Source organism: Ciconia boyciana, chromosome 15 (assembly GCF_034638445.1).
Source record: "Ciconia boyciana chromosome 15, ASM3463844v1, whole genome shotgun sequence".
NCBI lineage: Eukaryota > Metazoa > Chordata > Aves > Ciconiiformes > Ciconiidae > Ciconia > Ciconia boyciana.
In genome coordinates, this window is record NC_132948.1 from 4,945,185 (window position 1) to 4,972,810 (window position 27,626).

A 27,626-nucleotide genomic window follows, 5' to 3' on the forward strand; every position below is an offset into this window, starting at 1 on the left:
TCAACAGGTTGCAATGTTACAGGGACCTTATCCTTCTTCGTTTACAGATCAGAGGCACCCTTTCAGCAAACACCTGTGAACAAATGTTCTGCGCAGACTGGGCACTTAATGCTAACGCCTCAAATGGAAGAAAGTACCTGTAAATGTCTGTCTCAAATGGGCAATACCACTCATTCCCATCCATCTCTCACACATGCTGCTCTCCCAGCTGTACCGCTGTGGACACATGATGTGCACCGTGGTGCTCAGAGGCCAGAGCTATGGTCTCCTTCATCTTTCATGCCCCAAATGAAAGCTGGAGCAGAAATGGTGAGTGTATTGCTGAAGGAAAAACTAGGGTCCTTACTGGGCTACTGTCAACATGCATGTTGCTTATTGCTGGTTTTTCCCATGGCTCCTCTGGACTGCCCATCTGGTTGTTGAGCTATTCTTCTCTTGTTCTATTTATCATCTTAAAAGCTGACCAAGTTAACTGGCTCTGAATGCCCAAGAACTGTTTACCACCAGTCTGAAGCAATATTTCACTAGCTGACCAATCCATGTGTGTGTTGTACTGTAATTCATGCCTTTTTTCCTGGTCTTGTGTCCTTCCTAGCAGGACGCTTTTCCTAGCAATTGACTTGAGAGTGCTGCTCCTTCAAAGGGTTCAGAGCAGTTAGTTTGCCAACCAGATTACAGAGATTTAAGAGTAACTCAGTTTAGTAGCAGTGGCTATGGCTGAGAGTCTCAAAAATTGAAATTCACTTCACCTGCAAGTAGGTGCTTGCATTTTAAACTCCTCTGTTCCACACAGAATGGGAGGTGTTAATCTTGATGAAGTACCTCCATGCTAGAAATGAGAGAGCCCATTTCTTAAGCTCTGCTTCTGTGGTATTTTATGCGAGGGGCTCAGTGACTACAGGGGATGTCTGAGTGGGAGTAGGGCTTAGTAGGTCAGGTGCACCCTACTCGTAGGGCTTACTCAAGAAAACCCTTTGAGGAAAAAAACTATCATTCTGACCTTGTAGAGAGGAGGTCAGCCTGTGAGTGGTCCCAAAGGAACCCATTCCCAAGGCTCTCAACAGGACTCTGTGCAGAAGTTGCGACCAAACTTGCAGCCACGTTTGCTATCACCTGAAGACGTGATGGGAAAATGGAGTCACCAAACTGCAGGTGGGTCCTCAGATCTGAACTGTAGCAGTTGTGTGTCCTCCAATATGTGCGAGACCGCAAGTCAAATCCACAAAATGTGAGACAAGGCAGTCTTGTATGCGTGCCTCAGGAGGTGAAGAATACCAGTCATTCCTTTTTGGGATGGTGATACAGTTTTATGGACTGTGCTGAATCAGAGGGCTAAAGCCCTGTTCTAAGGACTGAGGGATGGGAATGGCTAGGAGTTGGCTTCTTTTAGCAAGAATGTGCTCAAGTACTGGGGCATTCACGAACACAAGGCTAAAGGTACAGCAGAACTCACTTCAGGAGGCAAGAACTTACTCAGTAAGGGTCTCCAAGTTTTCCCTGTACTTACAGTATAGTTGTAAAGGTGATGGATGGTGTCTAAGCACCTCTCAACATGGTGTTTTTAATGACATAAGGGCATGAAATTAGTGTCCCATGGGACTAGACTTACTACTTCTAGAGTAGATGCAAAACACTAAATCATGAATAGGCCAAAATAGCATTTGTAATACTAAACCATTCACTAGAGCATTTCTTATCTTTTTTTGTATGTTTAAACTGAGTCTTGCGAGCTTGTAATGCTGTCAGGACTCCTGCTCTCTCACTGTACCTGATCTTTTGGGTGAATAGGTACATGTCACAGGGTGACAGAACATGTGAAAAGGACTTGGGAGGGTTCCATGTTTCCTGTCTACTAACCTGACTTGGCTTGACAAGAAGAAACACTGTAAGTCTGCTCTACTTCCATTGCTTGTGTCTTGTATCTTCCATTCAGCTGAAGGGGAAGAAAGGGAGTACAGTTCCAGAGAACTGGTGTTACAGAGAAAGCTGGAAGTTGAACTCAGACACATCCAACAGCAGATGCAGTACTACTTCAGCAGGAAACAAGAACTCAAGTATGTTGCAAAGCCCCTTTAGCCAGCCTTTCTTCACGCTGTCAACTCAACATTGCATTTTTTTGTATGTATCATCTACTTTGAAATTAACCAGTCTGTTCACAGCAGAACTGTGACTGAAACAGAGACAAGCTCTAAAGATTTTTTATTTTCTCCTTAAAGAGTTCACTCCACGTGGGAGAGGGTACATGCACAACTTCTTTTCTAGTCAGCAAGTGGTTTAATTATACCTTTGGCAGCTATTGGAGAAAGCATGACAAAGGTTATCATTGGGTGTAATCTGAAGGCAGTACAACTGAACTTGGCAGAGCAGCTGAAATTTAGCTTTTAGTTCTTTTATCTTGAGGAGTGAAGACTTAGCTTTTTCAATTGTCAATTAGAAAAAAAAATATGGCTGGGGTTTGACAACTTCTCTACTAGAACAAGACATTTACAAAAATGCTTAAAAGAAAATGGGGTTTGGAGGGGATTCAACTGTCAGGAAGGGAGGAAGTTAGGAACTAGAAATAGGAAATGGAGACAACAGCTTTCAGACAGATTTCTCTGCTTTCCAGCATCCTTTTTTTTTTTTTTCTTATTTTAAAGACTTTTATCATTCACTGGTTTGAGACAAAAAATTGGGTCTTATTTGCAAGTATCAATTGCAGGTCTAAGTTGGCTTAGACTGTTGAGCTCCTAATTGGGATAAGAATCCTTCTAATCCATTTTATCAGGTCCTGTCAGCAGCAGGCACAGATTCTACAGAAGTGGCTAGAAATGAGCACGCAACCAGAGAACCAAGATGATGTACAAAGAGTTCAAGAAGAATTGGATCAGGTGTGTAAACAGCAAACAATTTGAAGTTATGCAAGTGATTATCACTATGCTATGCGCTTAGCCTAAAGGCTGATGGTAGCTGTGAGGAATTGTATAGTAAGCTGTTATTAAAATGCCAAGAGAAGGGAAACTTGTAATCAGAAGCGGGCTGTTGAGCAGAACAGACTGCTGTGTAGATGCATCTTCCTATTTGTTCAGAGATGTAACTCCAGCTCAAATAGACCTTTCTAAGGCTATCTCCAGGCTTCGTAGCAGGCTTTAGTAGATTCAGTCTCAAACTTTTTTCTGCGATTTCTCAGGAGAGTGTAGCTACACTACAATGACTGCGTCTGCATTGCTCTCAGTCCCCAAATTCATACAGCCATGTGTGTGGGTAGTGCACCATTAGCTCTAAAGCTAGTCAGTACTTGGCTGTTCTCGAGTGACACAATCCTGTCACTTAATGGTTCGTAAGTGGGATAATAAATATAAAGGCTACTAGAACTCAATTCACTCTTCCTCTGTCAAAAAGACTAAATGCCATCTTGCTGTACATCAGCTTATGCAGTTGTCTTCACTTTCAGTTGCAGGTGAGGATCAACACTCTCACCAAAGCACAACTAAAAGAGAGACATCATGTGCAGAACCTGGTTGCCCGCCTGCGTGATATCCAGGCTGCTCTGGATATATAATGCACCTGAACCAATTTTCCAGCTCATGGGTAGGACTTTTTGCCCCTTTCATAGCAGGGGAAGATGGAAGAGATGTATACATTCTCTTAGTCCATGTATGGCATTTTTATTTTATAAATTAACGTAAATATTTTGCTTGGTTTGTTTTGTTCTACAGCTGGTTAAAAACCAAACCAAACAGGAGCTAAACATACCTCATGCTGCACTCACAATACCTAGTGTAGCTTACCCTGACATTTCAGAAAGATAAGCAACAGTGATAAGACTCTTTATTTCAAAATGTTTGCAATTAAATGAGTTAATGTCAGTAAGTCAGTCATACACTTTGACATACAAAAATACCGTGCTACTGATACAGTTGAAGAATTAAATGGATTCTCCATGCAGGAGAAATTCACAGCATTATCAGTACCCTCTAGGAACTTTGCTTTCACTTCCAGGGCGCATTGCTGACCACTGCATAACAAGTAATGTCTGTTAATCAGCTAGCTCTGCACAGTATTAAGACCATCACAAAAACAGCCACTTGCATGCTGAATCCTCTCCTCCTTCTTAGATTTTTAATAAAGCAAACATCAGGTAACCCATCCTCCATTACTAGGCTAACAGTAACCTTCAGATACTGTGGATGGTGATGCTGAGTAGGAAGAAATTAAAGCTTAAAGTTGCTTTGGCTGTGTTTGGATGCCATAGGCCCCAGTGGAAAAAGGGCAGAAGAGTCAGTCATAGCTTCTCTTGTCCACTGAAACACATTTGCTTTATACTGTTAACATGACGTTGAAGTTTAGTCAAAAGGCTAGTCATAGCTTTATCCTCTTGGGGCCGATGTTTGCCTTAGTCTTTTCTCACTCTCAATGGTTAAAAAAGTGTACATTTCTATAACCTGTGTATGGTAATATACTGCTGCAGGAGTAAACTTGCTAATGCCAAGAAGTTTAACAAGGTAGGTGGCTGAGAGCCACTTCAAGCTTTCAAACTCTTCCCCATGTAAAATGAGGAAGCATTGACTCTCAGAGCCAAATGAATTCTCCTGCTTGTCACCCAAACAGCCACCATCATCTGACTCATGGCTGGGCTACATCACTTAGAGGCAGTTTATCATCCTGTCTTTACTGATGACAAGCTAAGCATACGGGACTTGGCAAACTGGACATTTGTACAACAAAATCATATTCTATTTTCTGCAGTGCATATAAAGAAGAGAAGTAAGTTTCTCTTTAGGAAATCAGAGCTGGTCAAAGCCTACCATCTCCTTGAAGTAGCAGAAAGAACACCCAAAGTTCAAGCAAGGAAGCAATATGAGAAATCTTTCAGAGAGCAGAAAGGCAGGTTTCATAAGCATGTCCACTCCGACAAGCTCTGGACAGTAACATCAGTTCTAAATGTTTGAGTGCCTGGACTTGAAACAGTTTATTCTCTAAAAACAATTGATACATTGCTTTAAAACTCAATTCCTCTTCTTCACTTTGGCACCAGTTTCTGTCAGTGCCATGTAGTGCTACATTTAACAGATCCAAGGTGTTGGATTTTGCTGCCTTCACATGAAGTTACAAAGAGGCTCTAAAGTTTTGCTGTAGGGTGAGGCTTCAGCATAGAGCTTTCAGCCCCCAGCACATTCCTAACATTAAGTATGAGAGCAGAAGTCAGAGCAGGTATGGGGGGCTGGTTTATATTTTGGGTAAGATGAAATTGCTGCCAGTCCATTATAGGATGGCCAGGTGGCACCTGGCATTGTTTCAAAGATCCATAATATTTTTGTGCATAGGGCATTTCACTCTGTGCAATAAAAATTGGTCCTGACGTATCTGAAAGTGTTCTGTAAGTAGAGGAATTAATTCTTCAAGAATTTAGTGACAAAGCAACAACAAAGACACATAGCAGAAAGTAAAACATATTTTGGCTGCCATCTCATTGCATCGCACAAGAAAAACATCCTCTATATCTTCTAACCCCTTAATCCAAGAGGTGAAGTAACTGTGTCTCATACAAACAAAATCTTTAAGGCCTGGAATAGCAAAATAAAACCATGGATTGCCTTTTTTTTTTTTTTAAAGAAAATCTCAAGATGACCAGTTTCATCATACGGAATGTAGACATAGTGTTTTCAGGTTTAAAATACAGTGCAAAGTCCATTTTTAAAGGGACAATGTCAGGTAAAAGGATTAAAGTTGTCTAACAGTAGAAAACCTGGATGAGTGTAATTTATTGTACTGATGCTGTCTGTTGTACATTTTGGTTAGTTTGGACTGTGAAGCCATACTAGCCCACTTAACTGTCTGGTGCTCTATGCATTCACAGGCTGCCTTTATATAAGAACTTCAGCAGAGTGTCTTAGAATAAAATAAATATGAGAACACATTCTTTACTCAAGGTCTGAAAACAGATATTGCAGATACAAGGTCTGACTCAGCCTGTCAATGTCCCTTTAAATACAGCTAATCTCTGCCACCACCCTTCCCCATTGCACCTGCAGAGCCTAGGAAGGCTTAAAAGGGACTTACAGGCTCTAAGAACATAATTATCCTGTGGCACATTGAAGGGAGAACTTGAAAGACTACAGGCACAGGGTGGGACAGAAACCTCCATGGTCAACATCCTTAAAGGCAGCTGTACCTGTTACATATACGGTCATTCAGTTCTCTTTCTGCATTCAGCAGCATGTAAATATAGACTAAATACTCTCAAGTTTAACATAGCAATGATATCTTTTGTTTTCCTCACCCAGGTCCTGCTGAGTGATACATACTTGTTAAGTGAAACACTCAGTGGTGTGATAAGGAGTCCCTTTGTATAGAAAACCTTCTTGCTGAAAGAGTTTCTATAGAGAGCCCAGCGCTTCTCCAAAGCGGATTTTCTGTCCAGCTTTGAGGTGGAATTTGAAGTCCTTGGGTGCCTCAAAGATTAGCACGATCGTAGAACCTAAGTTAAATTCCCCTAAATGTTCCCCTTTCCTCATGGGGATTCCCTCCTTGTTGTTGTTGGATATGAAGCTGAAGTCATTGTAGGAACCTTTAGAGTAACATGGACTGTTGGTATGCAAGTCCTGTACAGAGAAGAAAGAAACTGTTACTTGAGGATTTCAGTACTCTGTAGTCATTAGCACAGCTGTAGACTGTGGATATCCAGGCATTTTCAATGCAGGAACTTACTTACAATTCAAAAGTGCAATAGAAGTATTAAAAAAAAAAAAGTCTATCCTGGAGATGACTCCTTGTAAATCAGTCTTAGAACATCAGTATTGTGAAACACCTTAACTGCAGGGTAATAAGATTTTTAAATTTTTTTTGTAATTTTATTATACTGTACCAACCTCAACCATCAAAACCAGAAAGCTGCCTACTACCATCTTGCTCACCTGGTCAAAGTAGATGCGGATAGAGCCCACATTTGTCGCTCCTACAGCTGTTAAAGAGAAAAAGCCATGTTTCCAGTCACCTGTAAGGACAACCCGTTCATTGTGGCAGAACAGCTCCTTGATCCAGCGAGCAACTCCAGGATTCACAGACATCAGAGAGCCTGCAATAGTGAGAAAATATTCAAGTTGTCTGGTTTGTAGCAGTATGTAATGCCATCTAAATGGTATTTTCAGTATAACTGTAGCTGATCCAGTAAGCAATTCTGGCACTTCTTTGTAAGAAGAGAGGCAAATGCTAGGCAGAATGAATGAAAGACAAGGCTGTAGTAAAAACAGAGGGGTCATAGAAAGATGTAATCTTTAGTCTTCTGTCCAGAAAGATCACCACTCTTGGGCAGGGCTTATATTACTTTGCATTTTTCCTAGCAGAGTCACAGGGCAACTAGAGACCATGCTCATCTTTCACTGTAAGGCTTGAATGCAGTCTGGAGCACCATCTACAGTTCTCTCTGTTAAAGAGCAAAGGGTTTAAATTTTCATACCTGGAAATGGTTCTTTTCAGGCTGACCAGTACCCCCTCGGCTTTCACTTATTCCCATCTACAGCTTCACCTCGACTTCATTTCCACACAGTAAAAGCCTACCATTAAAGTAGGGAGCAAAATCTGGTCTGGGAGTCCCTTTCAAAATATTTGCCATTGTTGAAGCCTGTTCTAGCATCAGTCATACCTACTCCTCTATCACCGAATGAGGTGGCAGGGACTCATTTCCGCACTATCATCTGATGCTATTCCTCTACCAAAGGTGTAACCAACCAGCTTCACACTAGGGTCATCTACAAATTCACAAATGACAACTACTGCTAATTGTCATCTGATAGGCCCTTAAGACAGATCACGGTAAGGACCAAGGCAGAGCTAGTCCCTAGTCTCAGCCCTGGTAGATAGAATTGAAAGAAGCCTTCTAATAAGCACATAAGATCCATGTAACAAAAGACTACAGGCTACTAAAAGGAAGCTAAAGAAGCTTTTCATAGCTTAGGAACAGGTTTCACTGGTTAACTATCCCATGCATGAGAGCAGCTCCTTCCAGTTCTCTTTGGTTACTGGGACTGTGGCTGAAAACCAAGTAGCTATCTAGCTAGAGCTGACCAGGAAATACTAATAATGTGAATCAGTTTTAAAAAGTATATTACAGAAGAACCTCAAAAGATTTAAATCCCTACATAGTCCTTAAAGTAATTTAGTAAGGTATATTGCCTACATACATTTTTAGCTATAAAATGCATCTGCTTTGCTGCATTGAATCCGATAGTAGCGTTTCACTAATACTGCTTTGTTTCAATCAAGGCCTAGCTTCAATCTGGAACTTGACAAATTTCTCAAACCTTGTGGCAGGTCATTGTCTCTCTCTCATGGTGTTTGAAACCAAATCCAAGTACTTAGGTTTTTGCTAGATACCAAGAAGTAAAACATTTTTGTTATCTGCTGAACTAGAGTATGATGATCTGCAGAGGAGGACAGAAACATCTGATCCCAGCTCCAGAAGCACAACTGTTTACTGGCATCTTCTTTACCAAGCACAGGAAGAGATCATACTTTAGGCTACTGCTGGTTGCTCTGATCTGCAGAACTATGTGTATTTTCAGGTGCAAACTGAACAAATCATGTTTGGGAACGAGTCAGGTCAGCATGCATCAACAGTTATTTCAAAGAACTAAAACAGCTTGGATACAATATTACTGTTTTCACCATTTATATGTGATTTGTTCTGGTAAACTACACTACTATAAAATTCATTACCATTTGTGACAAATCACTTTTCTACCATTATCTATCATGCGACTGTACAACTGCTCTACTGGCGTGTCTTGTTCAGCAGTGGCCCATACCAGTGCTTCCCTCCATAGCTGCTCTGCATTCCTTTTCTAGGAACAGAAACCTACCTGGGAAATGACGTCGGTGTGACACTCTCCAGTCAGTGGGTGAGTGGAAGCAGTGATAGTCCCCTGGTGCAAGGTAGATTACACAATGATAGAGCTCATTCCCCTCCTTTGTGACCAGTTGTTGCTGAAAAGAGTTACCAGGTGAGGCTGCAAAGAAACCATAGAAAGAAAGCAATTATAGCTATTCTTCATGCAGTCATCTACCACAGATGAGCAGTCTACATTAGAACCAGTGGTAATAGCAGAGGACTAAATGCAGTCCACATGTATTGTTGAGACTACAAAAAGATACATTTCATCCAGGAATCCAATATTTCAAAGTGTTCTTTTCCCTTTACAACAAAATTAGATCCTGTACTGTTTTAATAATTTTGGGAATTCCTTAATTTTGGAGTTTCCCCTTCCCTAAAGAGAACAGCAGAAACTGAAATTGAGCGAAACAGAATTTTTCTCAAGGTAACCCTTTTAAGAACAGGATTTGTGAAGAGTCCCTAGTTTTATAAAATGCGTTAGCTGCATTTGTGCTCATGTTGAAAATAACCCCACTGTTCGCAGAACTCAGTCTCTCCAGTCCCCTCACCAGTTTAAGCAAAGCGTGCTGCTTTCATCTAAACTCAAGGCCTTGGAGACAGTGCTCGAGGTGGAGCAGAGCAGTAACAGCACAAGTCGTTAGAAGCATAGGGCCTCCAGCATAAATCTTGTTACAGAGCAGCTTATACAATTTTTGCAAACCAGATGCTTGGGCACATTTCAGTCTGGAGTGCTACAGCCTCATTTTAGTGGCAGATCTTGGAGTCAACTGTAATTGTCAATATAACCATATAAGAAGGAACCAAACAATTAAATTCAGGTAATCAGGATGAGCCAGGCAAGACACTATAGAACTGCTGGTGAGAAAGAGAAGAACTAGAACAGTGACATGTTTATCCCCAAATAAAACAAAACAAAAGTCAGACTTGCTTTTGTTCCTGACAATGGGGGGGTGGGGGGGAGGGGAAGTAATCTCTTTTCTCATGATCTCCGAGAACACTGAAGGGGTAGAGCAGAATAAATGCAAAACTGATGCAGAACTCACCCTGGCTAAAATGCAGTTCCTCTGTGGAGATGCGAGGTCCCAAGAAAGATTCCAGAGAATAAGTAACCCCTTTTACTTGCTCCACTTCACAGTTTTTTACCTGGCCAAAATTAAGGATCTTTCCATCAGAGGGACTAATCTACAGCAAAGAGAAAAAAATGAAACCCATTAGGAATTCATTCATTCCTCATAAAGCAGACATGTTCCTTTGGGGGGGTGGGGGGAAGCTGGCAGTGTAGTATAAAGCCTTCATTTCCTTTTACTCACCACACTGTGCAAACAGCAGACTGGCCGCGCTTGTGGTTTCAGCTTCCTGCGGAAGAATTCGCTGAGGTTTCTATAGTGATGCAGATCTTCAACAGCTGCCTCCTTCATGTTCACTCCAAATGTCCAGATGTACAGGCTGTAAACGGGCTTCCGGAGCCATGTAGGCAGCTCCACCTGGTTCAGGCGACCCCAGGCTCGTGAGAGCAGTCGAGTTGGTACTGATTTGTACAGAGCAACCTAAAGAAAGAAGAATTGCACCACATCATTCAGTTCTTCCCACTGATGACTTTCTCTTACTTCTCCCCATAAAACAGAAAGGATCAAACTGTTCTGCTAACCACTCCCTTGAATTCAGTGGGTTACACCACACACAAAGTAGCCTTTAAGTCAGCAAAAAATTAACGCTGCACTTCATCCTCACTCCCTCCATTCTGATGAGAGGAGATGAGGGACAGGATGAAACTTACTACAACCTTATACTGAAGCCAGAATCTCCACTCCCCTGCAGGCTAAAGCTCCACATTCAAGTTACTGGAAACTGCCCAATGTGAGGCTTACAGGGCAGGGGGGGAAGACACATTTCACACGTTCTAGTAGAATACTCATCAGAAGGGTTTAACATTACCAATATATTCATTTTTGTGAATAACCAAATGAAAATTGAAAAATAATTTCTCAGTGTTTGATGACATGTTTCTCAGATGCATCTCCTAATGAGGGTGTTTTCCACATCCCAGTATTGTACTGCTCTAATGATACTTGTACAATCGAAGAAACACACCCATGTGGGTGCAGCTACACCGGTATAAACTTATGCCAGCCCTACTCCTCTCACAACAACTCCTCTCACAACGGGAGTTGCTAATTGCAAGAGTGAAGTGCCTTTATTCCTGCAGAAATATACCTCTGGACTTACACGGAAGCATAAGTTTTAGCAGCAAGAAAAACAAATGAAACAATGTTGGTAAGAGGTATATGCTGTTGACGTAACTGGACAGATGACAGTGTCTTCCTGCTGGTAAACCCAGCAGGTAACTCTTCCGGGGTTTGTGGTACTTCGTATCAGCCAAAAAGCTCATATGACCATGGTGTAATTGAGGGGATGGGGTTGTGTGGACCAAGGGAACCGAACCCTCTGAAACCAGTTTTGCAAAAGAAGTAGTTATCTGCTGAATCTGGTATGGTTTTTTTGAACAGTGCAGCTCAGCTACATCGAACTCCCAACTAAAAGGTGGGGGTTTTTTTCCTAGTGAGAATCATAATTTATTCTCAATATTAATCATATCCTTCATAATTAAGTCTTGCAAAATAAAGCCATAAACACAAACAGAAGCACACACCGACTGAGAGCCTGTCCATCCTATCAAATACAGTGAATTAAGATTTCCCTCACAAATTGCCATCCTGCATCACATTAAAATACAGTGATATTGCGGAAAGAAAACACCAACCTAATCTTACTTCAGATAAAAACTTCTGTATCAACAGTACCTTAGGTTATGTAAGCTGAAGTACTGAAGAAAAAATGTTTTGCTGTTTTATTTGACAGGCCTTATACAGTGTTAATTTCTAAAATCAATTTTGCTCAGTTTTCCACAAATACTGAGAATAGGCAGATACTACTGTAACATCACAAAAATTGTCAAAGTGGTACTTCCTAGTAGCCCCTTCTCTTCAAAAGAGCCTGGTTTTCAAGTTGATGGGATCAAACAGAACAGCTGTTCAATGAAATAGTCTTAACCACAATTTTGTTGCAGTTTTCAATCAAAATATTTGTGTGGCTGTTGCATTCTGAAATTGCCTATGTGCAGCGAATATCCATGTGCAAGGCTTCCTACACCCTGCTCTCAACAGTGTCAAAGCAGAGTTCTGTGTATCATTTGGCCAGGCTGGATTACAAATGCTCAAAGAACTTGAGGAACAAACCCTCTCTGTGCAAAAATGACAGAAAGCAAGAGACCATTTCAATGTGGCCAGGAAAGGGAACTGGAGAAGCGGTTTGGTCTGCCTTATCCTAGCCCTGATACTTTGAGGTGGCTGAATTAATTGAAAAGTTTCTGTTGATTTTCCTGGGTAGACCCCTGACCATTAGAGGACAAAGAAATTCTTTGCTACTGAAAAAAACCACCTGTCTGTAAAGCAATTAGGCAACACAACTATGAACAGTAAAAACTAAAGGGAAACAGGAATTGCATCTCTCTGCTTTCATACTAGTGATCATCAGCTTGTTCTATATTAAGGATCTCTCCAACCAGCTGCCGCCAGCTCCCTTTGGTATAAAACAGCTAACACACACGAAGCACAAGAGAGACCTGCTCACACTTACCCTGCTCATAGGCCTCCATCCCACTCTCGTCAAGGGTTTAAGAGCACCGAAAGGCAGAAGATAATAGAGAATAGTCAGAGGCCAAGAACGGAGTTTCAGAGCAGGCCTAGACATACAGCTTAGCTGGCCCAACCTTCGCCTCAGGGCCAGCTGGGGAAATTGCAACCTGAAAGATTACATACACAACATAAGAGGGTCAGCCATCTCAGCTTCAGAACCACCAGCTTCTGATAGCTGGGGATGACTTATTCCTGCTAATCTTTACTTAAACACTGATTCTGCAACTCTTTATTCCTTATTTTTGTTCAGTTCTTCCCCTTCCCAAAATAGAAGGCCAGTTTACCTTAAAAAAAAAAAAAAGAGAGAAAAATCCTCTGTCCAACAAGTGGTGTTCACTCTCACAGGTCACTTTATGAGCGACACCCTCAAAAATTAAAGGCAAGATCACTTGCAGGTGACATTTGAAAAAGTCATATCCAACCAACAACAACTGGTTCATCCAACTAACAACATAACATGATAGTTCACAGTGGCAATAACAGCAAAGGTGGTTCTTCCAAATATCAGAAGATTACATCCCCAGAAAATGTTTCTTGTGACTGCTCCAGCTGTTGGATAGCCAAAGTGGACAGCAAACAATATTCTGAAAGCTAGGAATCTGTGATGCTGGGACTTTAATACGAACTTTATGGAGGGGCAATATATGGAGGGGAAAGAACAGATACTCTGATGAAATAAATCCTTGGAACCTAAGAAATTGAGGTACCTCACATCATTCATGTGTTAAAGGCATCTTGACTAGATTGTGCCTTGGAGTCAAATTTACACAGACCTGTTGGTCATTCACTAACTTCAGGAAACAAGCACTTATTTGAGAAACAACAGGAGTGGCTCTCCTGAGTTAGTTAATACAATTTTCAAATAACTGATTCCAAAAGACAACTTTCCAGGTTTTAAAACCTTCACTGGGTACCCTGGTTCTGAAGAGAGACCATGTGCACAAAGCCAATATTGCTAGTGCTGCAAGATAATCTGCTCTCCATAGCCCAATACCAGCTCCTTTGCCTCATAACCAACTGCATCTATGATTTTTTTGTGATGTGGATGTCCTGGCTGAGAGCAAACTCATTTTGCACAAATGGCCATAGGGAACTTGTAACTTGAACTTGTAACTCTCAGAGAGAAAAGCTGCTCATCTTATTAGCAGAGGACATCACAGGCCTCAGTTCAGACCCTTGCAGGAGGCCTGGATGAGAGACCCTTCAGGTCCCCATTTATTCTTTGGCTTCTACTCGTGAAGAAACCATTGGCATTTCCAAGGTCACATTATCAAATGAAAGTCTGCCTACCTAAGGGCAAAATATTCAAATCTTCTGGGCACTGACTTCAATCCTGGCTAAGAGATTGTTCTCCCCACGCTGCTGAAGGCAGTATGCCTGCAACCAGGATACAGCTATGTGCGCACACAAACTGGAAGTGGTACGCTCTGGGCTGCTCCGAACAGCTTGCTCTCTTGCTGGGTTACATGGTATAAAGGATGAACTATAAAATATTGTGTATGTCTTTCCAAGATGGAAAGAAGCTGGGAAATTAAAAGGAAATTTTCTTGCCAACATGTTCTTTTCAAAACTTGGGTCAGAATCAAAATATCATGCAGGCAGGTACAACTGTCACCACTTTGGGATGCAAGATGGTGCATCTGGCTCAGAGATTTTCTCTGCAGTGAACACAACTTCTTTCCCCCCCAAGAATTAATAAATAAAAAACCAGAGACTGATCTGTGCATCACAATGCAAAACAAAACAAAACAAAAACCCTGAGGAGATTTAGTGCTGTCTCAGCAGAGGTAAAGCCAGCTTTCTCAGCAGGAGGTGGGACTGACTCGACGTGGGAATAGGGACACTTCACATTCTTCCTCCCATCCTTACCATCCACCAGCCTGCAGTCTGCTCAAGGGCTGGCAAGGCCAGGAGCCGGGCTGCCAGCATCGAGCGCGGAGGTCCTGCTCCCCCTCCCGCTGCTCTCCCCCCCTTCACTGCAGTCGCTCATGGACCAATCCCTGCAGAGCTGCATCCTGGCAGCTCGCTCAGGAGCCCTCGGGCTTCTCACTGCCTTGGCCTGGTTTCAGAGCAGTCCCTCGCTAATTTTTCTATTCTCCTAGTGATGGAGAGTAGAAAGGAAAGGAATGAAAGCCTCCTCATTCCCCTTGTAATATAACAGCATGCCCTTCTCTGCCAATTCAATGCATAAGGAGCTTTATAGTAATTAGGCCAAACAAAAGCTTTGCAGATGGCTGTTGCTCCTTCTGCCCAGAAACCCTCCCATCCTCCCTCCCTTGTTTCTCCCTTCAGTCACTATTCCTGCAAAGCAGAAAATACTGAACAGTACCTGAAACGGGTTCTCCTATTTGGCGTACCACCGGCAGAGCCAGCCGGGCCTGGACTCTCCAGTTGTGGGTGCTGGTCCCCGGCACAGCTGCTGCTGCCGCCGTTCCCTGAACGCAGCCTCCGGACATGAATTTTAACTTTGCGGAGGTTGTAGCAAGAGGGTGGAGGGTTAGATAAAGCTTTATAGCATCTCACCATTTCCCTGTGTGCAGATCTGGTCCCTGCAGGGTGTTTGACTGACACATCGTCAGGGTGACGGTTGGTTGCAAGGCTCAGTCTTTTTTCCTCTACCTCTCTTTCCTTGGCTTGCTCCGGCACAGGAGAGAGGACACGGCGTCACAGTTCCTAATTCCCCCGCTGGTTTGTCTCTGGATTCCCCCTCTGTTTCCCACTTGAATCTCTGCTACGAGGGTTGCAGCTATTGCAAACAAACAGGCATTGTGTCATATTTCAACATCCCACTACAAAGCCGACTCCGCACAAGATAAAAACGAGCTGTCCGTATAAGCAGTCCTTGCTTCTCACTAGTCAGGGTGGCCATTGAAACTCAACTCTCCAAAAAACACCCTGCAGTCTCAGGCTGCTGGGCAGCGATGCTCTACAGTCAGATGAGCAGCCAGCTGGCCTTGCACAGCTAACCCCAGAGCCAGCCTGAATCCGAGGCTGGGAGGAGGAGTGGGGTGGAGAAGAGGAGGAGATAATTCCCAGCTTCAATTCTGCAGTGCAGCAGCTGCCGCTAAGAGTTCTGGACTGCTGGGCACCAAAAATCCTTTCCTGCTCTTAATGTCCAGCTTGGAAAGAAGAAAACAGAAAGGAAGGAATGTCTTTCTATTTTACAACCCTTGCCAGACACCACCATCCATCTCCTGAAGTCTCTTTCTGTCTCAAAAGACTCACTAGGGAGCAGGTAAAGGACATTCTTCTACAAATACCCAGATACATAATGAAATAAGCCAGTTGTAGGGCCAGCTTGAGAATCGGGTATAAAAGAAATGTTAAAGTGTCCATTAGATGACTCTCAGTACTGTCACAGTTTTTATGTCCAGTAGAACTAAAATACAAAACATGAGTAAAGGAAGTTGTTTTGGTTTTGCTTTGTTTTTTAAAGACAAAAAGCTGCCGTATTTCTATCTGAGCATTCTGAATATACATAGAGGGAAATTTCCCTCTTTGATGCTGCAGACCACATCTCCAACAGATTTTCTGCATCTCCTGTTGACTGGATTTGGATTGAAACTGGACCCCTGGTTCAGAAAGTGGAAGTCCACTAGCCACATCTCACCTCAAGATTTAACCAAATACCCAGAACAGTTCAGGGGCTAACTCTCTAATGGCTATCCATTTCACTTACATTTTCTGTTAAAGTCTGGGTTAAAAAAAAAAAAAAAAAGAAAGAAAAAAAATAAAATATTTCCTTGTTTCCAAAGCTCTCTGAACACCATGAAAGCTATATGCCTAGTACAGTAGATCAAAAAGAGCACTGGTGCTCTGATGTGAGGGAAAGGGTTGCATTGTATTAGGGTAAGGCAGGAGAAGTGGGAGGGCCAGCAGGAAAAGCTAGAATTAACTAGTTAATGGCATCCCACTCAGGCCTCAAAAGGAAAATATTCTAGGAAGAATCGTGTATTTTGATTGGCCTTCAACTCCAAACATTATAGATATACCCTAGAAACACCTATAGAGTCCCTGCATTAGCTATCTTTTTTTCAGGAAGAAAACTGCTATATGGTATTCTGTATCTCAGGAAGGTCCAAGACCTGTGTGTATGTTGTTTAAGCTGAGTTTTAACAATTGCGTGTTTTTAAAAAATCCAGTTAATTGAAAGAAGGTAAATTTAAGATCAACTGAAAGCACTCAAAACATACTCCTTCCTCCCTGAGCCCTGTGCCAACTTTTTTTGTTTTCCTATTTAAAATATCATTCAGTCTTTCTCTGGCTGGCACAAGAAACTCCTACACAACAAAAATAAAGCCATCTGTATAGTAAAGTGATGAAAGCAGTTACCCAAATCCCATCAAAATTCAAAGAGAAGCAATGAGGAGCACAGGGGAGCTATTTCTCTTGATTTGCCAGGAACATTAGAAATTACCACCATTAAATACTAAATTTTAAATGGAAACAAGCTAAACTGACAACATCATTTACAAGGCACTTCATCAGAGCAAAATGAAAATCATCTTCACACTGAACACGCATCTTCACACAACTGTGGAGAGAGAGGCAGTGTTCATCTGGCACTGCTGAAGCCAGGCAGGAGCAGAGTACCCCAACCTGCAGCCTGCCCTTCGTGTGGGTGGCTCGCAGCACCCGGCCATGCCCAGCTCCTGCAGGCCAGGCTGGCACCCTGCTCCCCGGTCTAAGGTCTAATGTCCTCCTTTGAGGACCTTCACCTATGCATGACTTTGCAGAAAGACAGCAGAGCAAACAGAAGTCTTATCTACATTTTCTTCAGCACTCTTCCCTTAAGGATAAGGGACGTAAACCCACAAGCTCTTTCCGTAGAAGTACAATCTTATCCCCCAAAACATTTTCATGAAATTATATTCTATATTGAACAAGCCTAGTTCAATGAAAGCATGGAACAAGTTAAATAGCTCACCTGCTCCCTAAAAACAAACGGACATTGAAAGGTTCTACAGCCCAATGCAGTGGGAACTACCACCCTTCAGTTCAAAACAAATGAGGTGCAAAGAGGTTCCTCTCCAGGAAGGGAGAAATATTGGTGTTAAAAGCTTTTTTTCTCAATTTCTTCAAAAAACTGAGTTCAGATGAGTAAGACGACCTATGTTTCTCTTAAGTTCTGTTCTGCTGACCTCATTACATTCACCAAGGTGGAAATACCCGAGTCCTGCTTAAACGCTGACATATATGGCAAGTTGCCATCCCTGTTGTGGCTGCCCCAGAAGCAAGGTACAGTTCCTACAGTGTAAGGAGGCTGAAATGAAAAATTCACCCTGAGTTTACCAACTTTCCATGGGGAAAGGAACAAGAACTGGTGATCAACCAGCTCATGACAGAGAAACTCATATAAAGGCATCTTAATAGCTGGACTTCTTGTGATGCAGGCAGTGCCACAAAGCCTGTGTTATTAGCTTAGACAAGAACTTTATGATTGTTGGTCTGTAGGAGGTTGGACATCAGTACCAAACTCCCCCACCTGTCTGAACTCACCCAGAATCCATGTTAGGTGAATAAAAGCAGCAGTTACCAGCAGGTATAAATCCCTAGAGAATTATTATCTAATAGAGAAGTGCTAATCTGCCAGCTATGCAACACCATTCTGCTCTGTCAGCTCAAATAAGCGTCAGATCTAGTGACCCCATTTAATTACTTGTCTTTCCATTATTACCTCAAGCCCTTCCCTCAAGTTTTAAAAAACAATACAGCAAGGCATTCGCAAGACTAATATGCAACTGAACTTCAAACCTGCAGTCTCAGTTTTAAATCATAAGCATGAATCATTAGGCTTGGAATGTGCTAGGAGTGCTCAAAGCCCTCTGGTCACACTTTCCACATTTGGTAACAGAACTACTGTTTAAAAAAATGCACCGTATCCATCCAAATGCTGTTCTATTCAAATTCTATTTAAGTGCCAGCAAAAATAAGGTCTTGCAATCAGGGGAGAGGTACCCAGTGACCATTTATTAAAGGTCCCATTCCTTTCCCAGCAGTATCTATTTATTCCAGACACGTAATCCCCACTCCCACCCAACCTTCTCTGGAGCCAGCCCAGCAAGAGAAACACTGGATGCCCCACACCCAGTCAGGAGCTCCGGAGCTCTGAGAGCGCAAAAACCTGCTCTCATGCTGCTGAGGAAACCTGGGTGCAGAGCGAGCGTCTGCCAAGGCCACGTGATTTGCGAGTAGCACGTTCCCTTCCAGCTCAGCCAGGGAAGAGTTGGCCAACTGTACCGCTTTCCGCAGATACAGTGCTGCTGGCTAAGGAAACGTACTGTGCTCTGCTTTATCCGCCCTTAAATTCCAAGTCTTTCCTTTTCTTATGAAGAAGGCTTTCTATATTTTTTGTTCATTTATTAAGAAAAAACTTTCGATCATTTTCCTCTGGTTTTACACTGCTGTTTTAGTTGCATTCTACAAATAGAGAAAAAAAAAAAAAAGTGGTATTTTAAGCTAGCCATAAAAGGTTGGGTGTTTTTTTTTTTAATTAAACCCGAATTCTATGCAAAAAGCCTATTAGGTAGTCCCAAAGATCTCTTTTGGGAAGCTAGGGAAAAAAGTTTTATTTACTTTTGCAAAGTAACATGAAAACTGCTGACACCTAAAATACACGGTATTATTTTAATATTTTCCATCTCATGGTTAAAAACCCCCATATTTTAGCTTAAGATACCTGTAAAGCAAACTCTCTGTTCTGCACGGGATCTCTCCCGGAGGCACAAACCGCCTTGCATCTCCCCCAGGCAGCAGAACCCGGCGGCTGCCCCGGCCCCCCCCCCGCCTCCGCGGGCGGGCCCTGCCGGAGGAGGTAACAACGGGACTCTGAACTCCGACAGCGCCGGCCCCAGAGACTGATTTTGTTTAAATCTGCTAGGAGATTACTCATGGGAGAGTCCAGACTTTGGAACATCTCTCCTGAAACTTCCAGCAAGCCAGAGGCCAGCGATTAATTCATGGCCCCCTGCTCATCAGGCCTCACCCAGCTGCCCCTGCGAGCCCCGCAGCCCTTACCTGGTGCCGGCCGGCAGCGCCAGCCGCCGAGCGCGCTCCCCTCCTTCCCGGCTTTTTGCCTTCCCTCGCTGAAACGCGCCGCTGACCCGCCCTTTAAAGCAGTTTTCAGACACGCGAACAAAGCAGCGGACTGCAAACCCCGCCAACGCCCCGGCCGCAGCTCCCCCGCCCCTGGACCCCCGCGGGGCCCCGCGCCGCCGTGCCCCGGCCAGCGGAGGGCTCCGGCCGGGCCGGCCGAGCGCCCCGGGCCCCTTCTCCGGCAGGGCAGGGGACGGGGATGGCGGGCCCCACCCGCACCCCCTCCCCGGCAGGCCCCCCCACCTACCTCCCGGCGGACGCGGCGCGGCACGGCCCGGCCGGGCAGGGGACACCGCCGGCCCCGCAGCCGCCCCGCGCTCCCGCTCGCTGCCCGCCGCTGGCGGTGCCGGCCGGTCCTCGCCTTAAGGAAGCGGCGCGGGGCTGGCGGCCCCCCCCCCGCCTCGCCTCCCAGCCACTGGCGCTCCGAAGCGGCTGCCTGCCCGCAGGGCCCCGGCCCCCTTCGGAGGAGGAGCCAGGGCAGGACAAACGAAAAGGAAGAGAAACCGGAGGGGACCGGAACGCGGCGACAACGTTGTCTCGCCCGGCCGGGGCCCCGCAGCACCTCGGGGCGGGGCGGGGGGCCCGCGGGCCGGAGCTCGGGCGCTCCGCGGAAGAAGGGCTCTGCCCGGGGAGGCATCCAGGCGCTGCCAGGCCGGGTGTCGGGCACTCCTGGGGAACAGGAGGTCCCTGCATCACCGCTTGGTTTCCCAAGGAGACACTGGCCAAGACAACAGGGAAGGCGACGGCGTCAGGGAGCAAGGCACTAGCGCGGATGCGGTACCTCGCCCAGGTTCCCGGGAGACTGCGCTTTCCACGGTGGTGTCTTGGTGCGTTAACACCATCTGACACACGCCTTTTCAGCCAAAGCAAGAAAGTGCACTGCAGTCTCATAAAGTGCTCCTGAAACGCTCAGATAAACTGCTCCATAATCCCAGCAAGATGCTCAGGAAGTTGTACGAGACAGAACAGACTTACATAGTCAAAAAGCCATCTCACACATCAGATTAAAAAAAATACTGATTTTACTCAGTTCACTTTTCCAGGACAGCTGGAGAAAAACATTTACACCGTCACACCCTTTGCACATTTGATGTTGTTGGAATTTCAGCCCTTTTAACATTTTCTGACCATCTTTGTCACATGCGTTGGGCCACTCTACAAGAAATGTTTTTGTAATTGCATGTTTGCTCAAATAAAACTCTGAACATCAGACCATGGGAGCAAGAATGAGGAATAAGAGACCAACCACCTGGAGATTATGGATCATTCTTCCAAAATTGGATTAAAAAATAATCAGAGATTTTTCCATTATTAGCTCTTTCCTGAACTTGATACACACCTCTTACCATAATACTAAATGTCTGTCTCCTCTAGGCCAAGAAAAGCACCTTCTGTATTGTACTGCCAAAATAGCATCCAGTACCCTCTGTTACACAAATATGAACAGTTTTTAATATCAGTAGGAAAGACTGTGTTGTTCTTACCTCTGAGAATCAAGATCCTAAACCTATACTCAAGCACTTCCCCACTGTATTAAGCCGTTTTTAAAAACGGTGGCCCATGACAATAAACTGAGGTTCGACTAGGACCAAACCGTGTATTAATCTGTCATCCGTATATCAGATGTCATTACAGCTCACTTCCCTTAAAGGTTCCCTGTGTTCTTCCTGGTGCATGTCACTCCAACAAACACTGCTTTTTGCTTACACAAAACAGAACAAACTATGGAAGCAAAGGTCAGCTACAAGAAGTTCCCTTCTCTAGAGAAAACCTCTTGTTCATCTGGTCACTCTGTTCATCCAAACTCACTTTTGGCCAAGGTTTCCCTGAGTAATTCTTCTATCCCGTATCACCACCCCAGTGCCCAGTCGAGAAGCGGCAAAATGCCCCTACTTAGCGTGTGAATGGCATGCTATGCATGCAGATCCCAGGCAGGAAGTGTTCTGTGACAGCAAGGATTTGAACAATACGCTTCCATCCATCTGATAAGTATTTACCTGTCTCCCTCCAAGCCCTCTGCTTTACCTCATCTGATTAAATGAAAGCTGATTCTCACTGGTATTCACTGTAGGAGACACCCTAAGGCGTTAATCGGCTCAAGCTATTAGCTACATAACATCTCTAAGAAAATTATAGGAAGGTCCATGCTAAAGAAACAACAGTTTTGTCTTTCCCTGTGGAAAAACTTATGGGATGCTTGACTTAAGATTCTTTTTTTCCCCCCCCATTCTTTTATGAAGTTTGAGCAAAGCAAAAACATATAAGAGTATACTCGTTTTAATTCGATCAAAAACTATGCACACTTCTATGATACCAATATGTACTTCTGCAACAGGAAGAGATTCTCTGCTTGCAGAACATCATGATGATTACCTATTTCATATCTCTGTCTTCTGCTTAGGAGGAGGGGAATCTGCCTTACACACAGAGCTGTCGGGAGGAAGATGGTGCATGATCTCACATGAACACGAGGTTGGTACTGTGGCATCAGAACTTCACAGCAGCAGGCTTGGCAGTGAGGGCCATGTGCAGCAGCTTCTTGCTCTATATACTCTTTCAAGGCCCATTCAAATCGTGCTTGGTCTCTTTTTGCCTATGCAAAGGCTTATTCTGCTCTAAAAACAAGACAACACCCTTCTTTTCCACACTCCTAAGTGTGCTTCCAGGGATGCAAAAACCAGAATAATGGAAAATGATAGGTCAGCAAAAAAGACACTCCACTTTCCAATAAAAAGGAACAATGCAGCTCTTATTTTTCTTGAATACTTCATTGTTTGGAATATTTCTTGCAATGTCTGAACACAGTTTCTCTTTTTCCTCACAACTGTCAAGCTTCCTTTCCCTCCCACAGAAGCATTCAACAGAACTTAAGCATATCAGGAAGGACTAGGAAACCTTCTTAGCGTCTCCTCCTAGTATCTGCTGCATTTGGAGCCCTGCTTATCAGTTTGAAATTTTGTGTGATTCCCCACTGCAAAAAACAAATCTTTTAGAGCTGTTTCATCAAAAGCAATACTGGTAGCTTCACCAAATAACAACCATCAAATAATAACAAACCACCATATCAGTACAATGAAAGAAAGCAAATTTAATAAGGGAATTACCCAATTCACACCTAAAAGTATGAACGATAATAAAAAAACATTTGTTTTCAAGTATCAAAACTGAATTGACATTGCCTTTTAAAATAAATACTCCATGGACACTTACCAGTCTCTTTTTTAATCAGAACATAAAACCTGTTTGAAATAAGCTTCAGCAGGAAAAGAATATACAGAAGACATTTACAGACAAATTCCTCAGGAGCTACCATAGCCTAAGCTATTAGCATCTGGACTGTCTGGATCGTATCTGATTTGGGTCACTAGTGAAAATTTAGGGATTCCAGCCTAGTCCCCCACAGGCATGTGGCCAAACCACTCACAAACTGGCAGTGTGCTCTGGAATGCAAAGAAACTGGGATGCTAAAGGTCATACTGAAACATCTCCTACACAGTCCTAGAATTTTTAACTCCTTGCCTTCAGAAATGGGACTGAAGCAGGCACTCACCTGGCTGTTTGGAAGAATACCACATATACTTTAAACTGTCTAACACAGAGCTGTACAATATACTTATTATTTCAAAGGAGATGCAGCCGTTATAGGATGTTATGAAATATTTCTTACTTCAATGCTGCAATGGATATTTGACCTATGAATCTGCTATACATACTGCAATTTCACAATAATTTCTAAACTCCTTGGAATCCAGAAGGAAAAGGCAAAAATCCCTCAGGATCAGCAAGAGCCATTACAGACCTAGGTGTTACCTACGAAAAAAAGGTCTTGCTATATATTCACAAAGAAAACAGGTAGATTTTTATTAACTAGGTATGAATTCAATCTCAACTTCCTTGTAAAGTATATAAGGCATGACGGCATAGAGGAAGTAAGCAAAGTGCCAAAAGTAGCACAGATTGAGCAGCAAGTGAGAAGATAAACCCTACAACTATTGCACAAGCTGTACCCTTAGCTAGAACTACTAGGACAAAAAAAACCCTCAGCACTGAAAGTTTTAATTTTATGTAATTTTAGTCTTGCCTATTCTGACTTCTGTATTTAATTCTGTAAATAGCATAATGTGCCTAATTTGCTACCTTGCAATGCAAGGTGGGGAAAATGAGAAAATGCATTGCACTAAGCAGAGCCACAGCTCCGTCAGTTACTGCAGATGCATGCCTCACGCTCTCAGGGGTGCAAGGGGACAGTAGGTTGAAGATGAGTCTGCATTGTGCCTTGGCAGTGATGAAGGCCAACAGAGGAGCAGAAACCAAGGGAAGGTCGTTCCCTTTTACTTTGTGCATGTTAGACCACATGTGGAATATTGTGTCCAGTTCACTGAGGATCAAGAAAGATGTTGATAGACTTGAGCATGGCCAGTGAAGGGCCAGCAGCATGGTCAAAGGGTTGCAGCACATGGCCTAGGAGGACAGGCTAAAGGTATTGAGCTTGTTTAGCCTGGAGAAGCATTAGGAGGGACCTAACAACAGCCTTCCAACATCCAGGAAAAGGTTACTGAAAAGATGGAACCAGGCTCTTTACTGAGGGAGATGGAGAGACAACAGCCATAAATTGAAACAAGGAAGGTTCTAACTGGATACAACGAAAATATTTTTCACTACGATAATTAAGCATTGGAACAGGCTGCCCAGAGACACTGTGGAATCTCTGTCCTTGGAAATGTTTAAGACCCAAGTGGACAAAGCCCCGAGTAACCTGGTCTGAATTCAGTGTTGGCCCTGCTTTAAGCAAGAGGTTGGACTACATGATTTCCATCTGAATTATTAAATGCCTATCAAACATATTTTTATTCAAAATACATAATACAATCACTTGTTTAACTATCCCCTCTAGCCCCGATTTGACAAGTATTTAAAAAAATAAAGTGTCAGCCGTACTAAAAGATGGAGGAGATGCTAGCAGTTCCTAATGTATCATCGCATTGACTTCAGCCAAAATGATAGTTACTTAAGTGACTGAAACTTTAGTTCCATGATTCATGAAAAATGCATTAGCAGTAGAGGACAAATTAAACATTCCCTTGCTGGAATGAAAGCAAAGGAGCTTTGCATCAAATGTGACAGAAGCAAAATTGCCCCAAGTTTCTTACCTCCCACTCACTTGCAAGCTTCACAGGCACCTCTATACCCCTCTTCTCCAGCTGTTCCAACTTGTAATCCTCATATTTTCTGTATCCTGCATATCCCCCACCTGTAGCTACCAGAACATGGAAGGGACGCAGGCGGAAGACTTGCCCTACCGGAGCGGTATGAAGCTTCTTCCTGTCTGTAACAGAAAAAAAAACAGACTTCAGGAAGGAGAACAACCACACAGTAAAGAAAAAGCTATTATGTGCACTGAGGGATGTCAGTTTAGGTGATGACAATGTGATCAGAAATCTTTGATACAGAAGGTATGTACAGATGCTCCTAAGTACTAAGTTATTGCAGCTTACCAAATTACTGAAACTCAGCTGATAAACACTAATTAGTCATCTGTTTTTAACCTCATCCCCCTACCCCCCACCCCACATCCCTCCAACATTCTTCCCCCAAAAATACATAAAATGAGCTGCCTGAAAGCACTATCATAATTTCCAACTATGAGATCTTCTATGTTGTTACTATACAGAATAATCTGTTGCTGGGGAACAATCTGTAGCACTGTGGAGCTTCATGCTTCTCAGTCATTAAAGCTTTCATTATAGTTAGGGAATCCCCAAATTGTATGGCTAACTGGAAGAGGGAAGGAAATGACGACCTGCTTCAGTGTAGTTTGGTAAACAGGATAATAGGCACATTTCTACTGTAATACAGGTCACTACATGGAAAAAAACGACATCTAGTATTACGTCTGTTTCTTACTGAGGACTACCAAGCTCCTCCTGCATAACACGAGCCTTGCATGTCATCTGTGAGATACACATACACTGCACTGTCACTAAACAACAGGACAGCTGCACAGGGCAATCACAGTGGTGGGAAGTATTTCCCTTGCAAAATCTTCACAGAAAACAAGTGTGTTCAGGTATAATGGGCTAAGTAAGCATTAGACTGTGCTTCTTCTATCTGTATTACAGTCAGTCTGAAGGTTCTCAGCAATAAGCATAAGTCACTACCGGACAGAGAGAATGCCCAAAGGAATTAATTCTCGGCTACTGATTGGTGTCATTTCCACAACAATCATTAACGTGGATGAGCTGGAATCGAAAACAATGGAATATATCTTGTTCCAACAGTGTCAGGCTTAGGGTTTGACTATGAAAGGATGCATTAACAACCAAAAGAATTCAGTAAACACCGAATCTATTTCTAGGCACGCATAGAGACAAAGCATAATGGCTTGGCAATCTGGGAAGCTTTAGTTCTAAGTAGTAGAGTGATTAGAAGCATTCCGCTATTTTTCATCCATGATGCTGCAAAAAAATGCCCAATAGAAGTATTCTTGCTCACATTCTGTCTTACCAAAATAATATTTTTGCTCATTTCTTTCCTACATATGTGATTTAAAACATTGTTCGAATTATACGTCTTAAAATACATCATAATATGAAAACAGCTTTATTCTTACTGGAAAAAAACCCCAACAACAAACGAACAAGGCAACCACTACAGTTACATTTAAGATTCTAGAAAATATTCTACCCTAAAGAACAATGCTCAATAAAGGACAGGGGTAATTTAGAACAGCTAAATATTTATAAATTCTTTTATTTATTTTGAATTTACAAAGACTCTACAACCTTTCAACTTTGCATCACTATTTCAACAGAAATGTCTGTACAGAGACCAAGCCTTTAACTCTCTTACCACCACATCTTTGGTTCTAAGTTAGCAAAGCTGCTCAGGTATTTCACCAGAGCTTAGCAAATTCCCAAACCAAAACCCCTCAGTGGGAACAGCTCTTTCTGGTTTGTATCCAGGGAGAGGCTCTTTCCACTTCAAGAGCCTCCACTGATTACACCGATGTGAATGTTTCTCTTCCTGTGCTAGAGACCAAACCATTTTATGTTCCCCAAGCCACAGCAAACACAATTTAATTTGTTGATAAATTATTTGAAGAGTTGACTTTTCCCCATCTCCAGCATTAATGCAACAGCACTTCTGTAACTGGTATCCAAAACATGATCACTGGCAAAGACATCCAACACGCCGTTGTTAAGCTTTTTTTCCTGACAAAATAAAATTCCACACCTTTCAGACATGAATTAAATTGACACAAATAGTTTACAAATTCCAAACCAAAAAGATTAGTTCCTCATTCTGGCAATAATACCATGTTCAGGCAGTTGGTGCTGTTTAGAGATTTCAGCTGAACATCGTGTTCTCTAATGATACTAATACTACTGCAGCTCTCTGGCAAGCAGCATGAGAAACGTGAGGAAAGCTTGTGTCTTGGCACATGAGCCAGTAGAAACAAGTCCAGGGCAAGAGGAAAAAGGTGTAGGACTTTTAACATACTATAACATACTTTCAGATGCTTCAAACCCTAAATCTGAACTCCTTACAGATAAGGCTAACCTGTTTCAGATTTCTCTTAAACATTAGGTATATTCAGCAATCAAGAGTAAAAAGAAAGTAACAATTTCCTTCTCTGGAACAGATGAAAAAGATTAGTTCCCTCAGAAATATTAAAAAATGCAGGGTGAGAAAGGAAACTGCATAATTGAAGGCATGCTCTAGTCTATGCAATCAGATGCAATGATACAAACATTGCTTTCTTACTCTGACCAAATTAAGAATTTCTTCTAGGAAAGGTTACAAACACTTAGAGGAGGCCGTTATAAGCGGTAGAGATAAAACTAAAGGAGAGTTATCTTCTCTTCCTAATGACATCATCTGCAAGTCATCTAGATTTAAATCCAAATCAGAATCTGAAATATCAATGGCTTAGAAAATGGCTGGCTAAAAAGTTAATTTGTTCA

The 27,626-nt window shown here is 42.9% G+C and overlaps 2 protein-coding genes across 13 annotated transcripts in view; one reads left to right on the forward strand and one right to left on the reverse strand.

Annotated features, from left to right (window-relative positions):
• Nucleotides 1–5,589, forward strand: part of SFI1 (SFI1 centrin binding protein) — a 35,085-nt gene extending 29,496 nt beyond the window's left edge. For 7 of the 8 annotated variants that reach the window (XM_072880020.1, XM_072880021.1, XM_072880022.1 and 4 more), the window contains 5 exons: nucleotides 48–309; nucleotides 1,008–1,152; nucleotides 1,934–2,054; nucleotides 2,768–2,870; nucleotides 3,434–5,589. In XM_072880020.1, the coding sequence (XP_072736121.1) occupies nucleotides 48–309; nucleotides 1,008–1,152; nucleotides 1,934–2,054; nucleotides 2,768–2,870; nucleotides 3,434–3,541 (739 nt within the window). In that variant the 3' untranslated portion in view covers nucleotides 3,542–5,589. The remainder of the gene's footprint in view (nucleotides 1–47; nucleotides 310–1,007; nucleotides 1,153–1,933; nucleotides 2,055–2,767; nucleotides 2,871–3,433) is intronic. The other variant, XR_012045250.1, reaches the window with a different exon arrangement.
• PISD (phosphatidylserine decarboxylase) overlaps nucleotides 3,794–27,626 on the reverse strand; it is a 30,295-nt gene continuing 6,462 nt past the window's right edge. Inside the window, exons 1-9 of one of the 5 annotated variants that reach the window (XM_072880044.1) lie at nucleotides 19,910–20,055; nucleotides 15,091–15,313; nucleotides 14,897–15,013; nucleotides 12,509–12,674; nucleotides 10,183–10,419; nucleotides 9,916–10,054; nucleotides 8,841–8,987; nucleotides 6,897–7,057; nucleotides 3,794–6,584 (exon numbers count right to left, since the gene is read on the reverse strand). In XM_072880044.1, coding sequence (XP_072736145.1) covers nucleotides 6,360–6,584; nucleotides 6,897–7,057; nucleotides 8,841–8,987; nucleotides 9,916–10,054; nucleotides 10,183–10,419; nucleotides 12,509–12,674; nucleotides 14,897–15,013; nucleotides 15,091–15,140 — 1,242 coding nt within the window. In that variant the 5' untranslated portion in view covers nucleotides 15,141–15,313; nucleotides 19,910–20,055 and the 3' untranslated portion in view covers nucleotides 3,794–6,359. Of the gene's footprint in view, nucleotides 6,585–6,896; nucleotides 7,058–8,840; nucleotides 8,988–9,915; nucleotides 10,055–10,182; nucleotides 10,420–12,508; nucleotides 12,675–14,896; nucleotides 15,314–19,909; nucleotides 20,315–24,812; nucleotides 24,989–27,626 lie in introns of those variants that run through there. The other 4 variants (XM_072880046.1, XM_072880042.1, XM_072880045.1 and 1 more) reach the window with 4 other exon arrangements.